Source organism: Anneissia japonica, unplaced genomic scaffold (genome assembly GCF_011630105.1).
Source record: "Anneissia japonica isolate Jap-2015-1 unplaced genomic scaffold, ASM1163010v1 scaffold288189_len579620_cov203, whole genome shotgun sequence".
Lineage (NCBI taxonomy): Eukaryota > Metazoa > Echinodermata > Crinoidea > Comatulida > Comatulidae > Anneissia > Anneissia japonica.
In genome coordinates this window covers 565,579-574,003 of record NW_022730403.1, presented here as the reverse complement: position 1 = coordinate 574,003, position 8,425 = coordinate 565,579, and the positions used below count along the sequence as shown (strand labels likewise).

General features: G+C 34.7%; 1 protein-coding gene across 1 annotated transcript in view; it reads left to right on the top strand.

Annotated features, from left to right (window-relative positions):
* The first annotated feature begins 816 nt into the window (after positions 1-816).
* The window catches only part of LOC117114941, an 11,362-nt gene continuing 3,753 nt past the window's right edge, over positions 817-8,425 (top strand). The window contains exons 1-5 of the mRNA XM_033258571.1: positions 817-959; positions 4,652-4,705; positions 5,641-5,801; positions 7,035-7,122; positions 7,478-7,531. Of these exons, the coding sequence (XP_033114462.1) occupies positions 4,688-4,705; positions 5,641-5,801; positions 7,035-7,122; positions 7,478-7,531 (321 nt within the window). The 5' untranslated portion in view covers positions 817-959; positions 4,652-4,687. The remainder of the gene's footprint in view (positions 960-4,651; positions 4,706-5,640; positions 5,802-7,034; positions 7,123-7,477; positions 7,532-8,425) is intronic.

Here is an 8,425-nt window from a genome sequence, read left to right as displayed (position 1 = left end):
TCTAGATTTCCAGAAATAGCAGCTGCAACCTGCAACGTAGCTACATATTTCAGCCCCAGTTAATGGAAGTGGACTAGATATGATCCATCTCGGCTCCACCATGGTTGAAAAAATGACTTCTCTGCCGGGAAATACGGTAGGACATGTGGATACTTTAGACAAAATGGATGTTCTTCACTTTAGTGGTTTAAATTTAGAATGCAAGTAACCAGGGCTGGCTTGACCGGTATACCTTTGTGTAGTAACAGTTTAGCCGACTTCAACCCAAAATCTATAATAATTACTAAAAATGTAGGATTGTTAAAAAATCCAAACGTACATAGGAAATACAAAAAGAAGCGCATGGTGGAATTTTATTTAAATCTACAACATGAAAAAGACAATGTGATGCAGGTAACCAGGGCTGGCTTGACCCGTATACCTTTGTGTAGTAACAGTTTAGCCGACTTCAACCCAAAATCTATAATAATTACTAAAAATGTAGGATTGTTAAAAAATCCAAACGTACATAGGAAATACAAAAAGAAGCGCATGGTGGAATTTTATTTAAATCTACAACATGCAAAAGACAATGTGATGCGAACATTAATAATAAATTCATACATTTTATGGGTATCGGTATATATTTATTTTAAAATATTTGAATTGTGAAGAAGTGGTCCGGCCAAAGCCTGTGCGGCCGGTGTGGTTCCGACGGCCCTGAATTAAAATCTTTGTTATTATAGTAGGTTTAGTTAAATTGTCTAAAAGTATCTCCCTCGTTGGTGGCGCTGTCCAGAATGAGAAAAAAATAAAGGGACTTTGTGTGGCTGCATACATGCATGCTGATTGGTTAGTTAGTAGGCAGCCATTTCTTAGTATGGTGATGATCGGAATCCATATTTTTACATATTTTGGAGATTAGAAATAACTTATGACGAGCTACTTTCTGCTAGATTTATGTGTAGAGTTTAAAAGAAGTAAGATTTAAATGATATTCTAACTATGTTATTCATTTTTGAACAATATAACGATAAATAAATCGGCACGCTTTGTATGGATGCCATCCCCATCATCATCATACATTGTCATAGGCTTAGGCTAGGCCTACAGCCTACTACGCCTAGACCCTAGGCTAGGCGCCCTTTTAGGCCTAGGCCTAGGCCTTCTACTACTACTGGCCCTAGGACCTACCCTCTATCTAGCTACCTACGCTAGGCAGGTTACCCTCGGTAAATAAAGTTTAATAAAAAAATAAAAAAAGTTAGGCTCGGCATGTCGCCATGCCTAATAATATTAAGAATATATAGGCCTAGGCCTATATTATTCCATTCCGACGCTAATTATACGGTTTCGCAATCGCAACAACTTTCGCATCCGGCCATGAAAACGGTTACCAAATTATTTAAGACTTACAGTTATGGAACACAACATGTTCTTTGATGATTTGACTTCCATATAGTATAGGCCTAGCTAGGACCGTAGGCCTAAGCCACTTATTATTCCATAATTACGGTTTCTAATTAAGTTAATTAACCAATAATTAGGACGGTATATCAATAGCAACACCCGATTTCTCAACACAATCAACTCCACTCCGCCATACCACACACACACACAGTACAATCAACGACTGCTGCAGGTTTCCAGGGTCTGTCATATAAAATAATTTTTGCCCATTTGTAATTTTTGTGACCAATTATTTCGCTGCATTAGGATTTCTGGAAACTTGTATTGTTTTTTTAGTTTGTCTTGTATTATGTGTTATTCTTGATGAAGATAAAATAAAAGCGAAAAGTAAAATAACATTTTGAGTGACATTAATACTATTTCCACTAGGCACGCTTAAACTCAGCGAACATCTATGGCTACCATGGTATAATTTTGCCCAGCTTCTGTCAACGCCGCAAAGTTGTTACGTTAACCGTCTTAATTAATTAATGGTTAATTATCTTAATTAGAAACCATAATTGTTGGATAATTAAGTGGATTATAGGAAAGTAAAATCATTAAGGAGAAATAATTGTAAGTGTTAAATAATTTAGTATAAATGATTTTAGGACCAGATGCGAAACCATATTTGTGCCTTCAATTCCTAGGTAGGGCAAAGCCTAGGCTAGGCGTAACCTAGCCAGTCATTTAATTATACTTTATAACAGACAGTGCTGGAGCCAAAATTTTACCACTTTGTATAATGTTTCCGTATCGTCAGACAATGTAAAGTTTAGGCCTAGGCCTAGATTATTTTTAAAAAGATGGAGATAGGATTTCTAGCCTAGGCCTACAGTATACTGTACTAGTAAAATTTAAAATGCTTTTACGTATAGTTTTTCTTAGTAGGCCTAGATGTAGTAAACGGAGATCTTTCTAATGTTTTCGGGAAATCTTAACTTGTTTTTTTTCTTCTGAATATTGGCAGTAGATAAAATTAAGACTTCTTGTAATAGATTTCAATGCCAAGAGATCTTTACAGTGTCTTACTTTGCCCCATTTCTATAGTCCAACTTTTAAAACATTTTGGCCTTCCTACCCAGGTCAACGACATGGACAGAATCAACCTGAGCCTAATCGTCTCAGACCGAAATTAACCCTGCATTCTTGGAATATGCTAGTACAAATAAACATCAATGACTCCTTTTTGAATTTCAGCAATTTTAGAATTTTATCAAGCCTTTCTAAAAATTTCTTTCAGTTTCAGTATTCTTGTTAGTTACATGGGACAAAGAATCTCTGTGTACTGAGTTTCCAGATTGTGCAAAGTATGCATGATTTGCTGTCCATGTCAGTTTACATGCTTCAATGCAGTTCCATTCAACTTTGAATTGGGATATTTTTAGACCAACAATTTCCCATAGTTGTATTTAAAGAGATTGAACAAGGAAAGACCATCAAATTGTTATGTTACTAAAAATTATTAGAGGACTAATTAGTAAACATGAGAGGCAAGTAAGCACAGTTCAGATCCATATTGAAAAATTAACTAAATTCAATTTCAAAGTACCTTTGTAGATTTGACATTGCATACTGTAGTACTGTAGCTTGCGAAAAAGTGAGCAGTAAATCACACTTTTTACAAATTGTGTTTAATAAACACAATGTAATCACTGTGGTGTAACTCATTCCTGAGGCAAATCCGCAAATCCAAAGTATGAACTACTGTAGGGCTTTGAGTCACTTCATGGTAACGGTGATGGTATATGTTGAAACCGTTAGCACAATTTTTAAAGTGGTCTCACTAGTGAGTGGTGTAATGAGAAAGCCTGTGGCATCAATGATGTCTTTCGAATATTTGTAAATTGCGCCTTTTTTGTCGTGTGATTAGTTAAATCAAGGAGGCATCTTGTTAAATCGTATTGATGTCGTGTTTTCGTCTGTAAAATTGTAGTAATTAAAATCGTGCTCAGTAAGTAAAGAAATAAAGAGTCGCCAAATATTAGTCTACTCGCTTTCTCTATGGTCTACTATATGTAGCAATTTGCAACTTTTTGTCTTCATTATTCTAGAGCTTAGTAAAAACCGTACCGGAATGAAAAAGGGGGTGTGGTACCTAAATTTCGGAAGGTCATAACATAAAAACTGCTTGAAAATTAAAGCTGAAATTTTGAATTCTTTCTTTTGACATGCCAAGCTTTTTTTAAGGGGAAAATCCAGTCACTTGGGCATGGTGGTTGATTTGAGCTGGAATGACCCAATGTGAGAATGTTCATTTAATTTTAAATATTATTAGTAATTTCTTTACATTTTATATACATTTTGAAGGGCTTTGAGGATATTGATCCAAAAGGTTTCTGTAAATTATCCCATAACATCAGAACCAGGGGACACAACTTGAAAATTGTCATCCAAAATTTAAAGGAAATCTCACATGATAAACTTTTTACAGTACCAAGAGTCATCAATTAGTGGAATGCCCTGCCTGAGCATGCACAGTAGTACAAGCCTCTTCAGTCAGTTGTCAGACTTGACGATTTTTTAAAGCTAGAAATGGAAGCTTATATAGGCATTGGTCTGAACTATTTCCATCAAACATTACATGTAAGTGTAATGCCAATAACAAGATATAAAGTACTGTACATGACTGCGAAAAAAAATGTACTAATGTACAGTACTGCATTAGTTAAATGTACTTTGGTAAAAATATAGTTGGCCAATTAATTCTCTTTTGTCATTGCATGCCTTGCTGTGCAAACAATAACTTATAGTATGAGCTTTGCACCGTCAACTGAATTTGAGTAAGTACTTCTTATCGAGTGTTCACAAGTTAATGCTCTGTGGAGATGTTGACATTACGATCCTTGTGTATAGTGGTGAAAGACTTGGTAGGAACAGGGCCGCGACATGAACGCTCCTTTCTTGACTTTTATGTTTTCTTGACTGTACTACAGTACTTACAGTGTTACAACCAGCTTCCAACATATAAAGCCAGACACTCACTGCGTCGTAAGACCATCGCACAACGAATCCACATTTGCATCCGGCGAGCGATAGACGACGCAACGTCGTCTGCTAATTGTCAGTGGCAATCTGAACGGATCCTCATTAAAAAGACGATCTGTTGGGTCCGAGTCTTCGCGTGTGTTTTTTTGCTGCATCGCAGTCGCACGCAGTGAGTAAACGGCTTAAGAGTTGGGAAGTAGACAATAACTTATACACTATTTTTTTTATATTTCAGGATCTTCATATATTTGATTGACAGAGTTTTCTGAAAATGAAACCTGAATTTCAGGTAATGGAGAAAATACCAAGAATTCTGAATGTAAAGTGCTTTTGTGTGAGATCAGTTTGTGTGTTGGTATACGTAGCAGTCTATTGTCCTGTATAAGTGGTTTACTGTTCCTTAATTTCACCTGATGCATGCCATTTTACACTCTTAGTCTTGGTTATGACCTAACTTGAGATCCCACTAATATTACCACTACATAAGGCCAAATAAAATTAATTGTTAGTTTCTCATCCACGTGAGGGTATTTACTATTTGCTTTTTACTATCCTATATACCAATGGTAAACAGGCTGGTAAATACTGTAATAAAAATAGTTTTTTTTTTGTTTTTTGTTTTTTATGAAAAATTTTATAAATTATCTTTGTAATGTATTTCTGTTATTTATGTTCCTACTGTACCTCTTCTTAGGCTTGGCATCATTGAATGTTTTTTTGAAAAATAGCAATTAGTAAATTTTTATGAGGCTCAAAAATTTGATAAGGGCGGAGACGTGAAACTAGCAATTATTTTTGTTTGGCCTAAAGGCAGCTCTTAATTTTTAGATTTACTTAATTTAACTTCTTTAAGAAGAATCTAGAATCAGTTGAACACAATTCTGCAAATAGATCCCTAATCTAAAATAAAGTCTAGAATGTGAAAGACCAGCACTAGCAGCCTAAACACTTAATATTCAGGGTTTTTCCACTCATTTTTTAAAACAAATGAAATTTTGAATTAATAAAACAAATTTTAAATTGAATAAAACGAATTTAAAAGGCCAAAAATAAATCAAATGGGATAATAATTAAAACTTGGTAGCATAGGCAGACACAGTTCTAATAAAAGTTTTTATGAATTGTTTGTAAATTGTATGAGTTGCACCTGGTGTCACTTGGCAAAAGGCGTGGTATACAGTAAATTTATGTATTAATATTATTTGCGTTCATTTTGATTTTTAGAAAGTAATCCGTGGCTGGAGGAACATTGAAGAGTCTCAGCGTAAAGAGCACTACAACTCCATTAAAATCTGCTTGTTTTCACCGTTTCTGTTCGGCAAATCCTATGTTTCAGAGGACTGGCTTGACTGGATGCAGCTTGCTGGCTTCCTCAAATCTTCAAAGTATGTTGAACATGATTCATTGGTGGTCGTTTCCTGTTGATGTATTGTAATTTTATCAACTATTTGATTAAGTCTCTTCCTCATTGAATTGTTTCTGTGAAATGAAATTTCTATTGATTCTATTTTTGTATGTGTGCTTTTTGTACATGTTTTTTTTATCTCTGTATTTTGAATATATTCTGACTTAATTATTTATCTTGTATTATGTCTTTATTTGTTGGAAAGGGCATAACAAATGCAAGTTTTTGCTTATTGGAGCAGAGGGCCTCTTATTATATTACTGCATGTACTACATGATGTTTAAAGGAAGTAATTGTTTCTTTTGAACTTGAAAGAAATTTTTTTTAAATCACATAGTTACATGTAATCCTTTTTTGAAGAATGAAACACCTTGTTGATTCCAAGTACAATCAGGGTCTATCTTGACCGTGGTGAATTCCAAGGTTTATCTCTTCAATAGTATTTTTGTTGCAGCCTGCGACAGAATTAGCATACTGTAAAGTTGTATGAAGTTGTGCATTAGGTTTATTGAAGCACAACTGTAAATGTCATATTTTTGTCTTGTAATCCAAAATTGATTTCAGGCCTGTTACCCATTTTTATGCCTACCACTGGTTTAAACCAACTATAGAGTACTACAGTGTTATCTCATGATTACTATCGGTAACTCAAAATGCGTTCAACCGACGCCATTTTCTCCTCTGACAAACCATTGATCCCAATTTCTAACGTAATTATTAAGAAGTTGTACTTAATTTTCTTTGTAAATGTTTATTGATGATTAAATGTGTGTTCCATAACTAATATAATGCAAGCTTTTTGTGTTTTTAGTACATTTTGATGGTAAATTATTAAAATGCCTATTCCAAAAAGCCTATTCTAAACCATTAAGATTATGAAGTCATTCAGGCGTAATTAATGGTAATCAACATCCGGAGGGTGCCACCTGGTGTTGTGACAACACGACTGTGGTACTCTATATAATATTATATATTTTAGTGCAACTTTGACTTCTTTGACTTAATTACCATAAAAAAATATTTCATCGATGGATAAACAGGTAAATTTTAAGTGACACTAATTCCTGCCTCTGGAGCTGGAAAACAGTTGCACTTGCATTCAATAATTTGTGGTCAAGATACAGTAATTACAGTATGCTGTGATTATCATATAATAATATTTTACCAAGTTGCGATAGTAATCTAATGATTGTGTATTCTTCAAAATTTTTAGACGACTTGAGATAAAATGTTATGAGGAACCTTATTTTTTTGCTTTGGATATACTAGAGAAGAAGTTTGAGGCACTACGCACTAAGATGGTAAACACAATTAATTTCAGTTTTTTTTTTAACGTACTGTTTGCTCAGTGAAATCTGAAAAAAAAGTCAAAATTTATATACTATTGAATATTCTCTGATCCACCAATATATTTGAAGATGCATTTATTCTAGTCGAAAAAATAAAATAATATTTTATTCAGATAATAACAGATAAAATAATAAATAAGTAGGCATAGATTGAAAACAGAAATAATGATGAGGTACATGTAGAACCTTTGGTATAAACTTGCGTAAAATATTGACTAAAAAATGTAAATATTATGTTTTCTTGAATATAAAAAATAATTGTCATATTACAGTTATACAAAAAAAATTCTGTTTTTTTATTTCATAGGAAGCACCTATTTTCTTTTTTTCCTGTTTAACTGTAGTGGATGAAATAGATGCAGTAAGTATAATTCCTGAAAGATTAAAGCTCATGATAAATAAATAATAAACAGTCAATATTTTCTGATGTAAACTCTCAATAGACTAGTTTGATTACCTGGGCTAGAAAAGGTGCACCACTGCAGTGCAAAGCCAGTGGTAATTCTGAGGCAGGGGAAAATTTTAGTTGGGGGGGGGAGGTGCCTCTTTTGGAAAGTAAAAAAAGGGGAAAAAGAAGAAAAAGAAAAAATTGATTGCCGAAAACGCCTCAGAATTTATTTTCAGCGTCTAGAATACAAACATTTCGTGGGGGAATCCCCTGGCCCCCTGGGATAGTGGTATCCCAATCGGCCCAACTTTCGAGGGGCCCCCCTCCTCCCTTTCGGACATCTCTGGATCCGCCCCTGTGGGGTATCATGAATTTCACCTGAGGCACCTTCTTCCTAAAGGCTCATTTCATGTTTTTAGTTTTTTGGTAGGCCAGAGGTTTCTGGCATCTGTATATAATGGTAGTAGCAAAATGGACAAACTGTTGACCCCTACTATTCACAAACGAGGTTTAAGCAAGTTGTGTTTATATTGGTCAAAATTTATACTCATTATTGAAAAAGGCTTGTATCCAGCAAATGGTAATGATGATAAGGTTTCAAGTAGTGTATTGTGTCCCTTACTGCTGGAATGCTCAACCTACTTGAACCTACAGCATTCCGTGTAGTCAAGTCCAGGCCCAACATTGCTTAACTTCATATCTGCCCATGGTCGAATACAGAATTTTTATTCGGGGGAGGGGTGGGGGTACAACAGTTTCAGAACAGATAAGTGAGTAACACTTAGTAACATTGATTTGCATTGAAATTTTGAAAATTCAAATTGTTGGGGGGGGGGGGGGGGGGGGTGGTGTTTGCTTAACTTCACA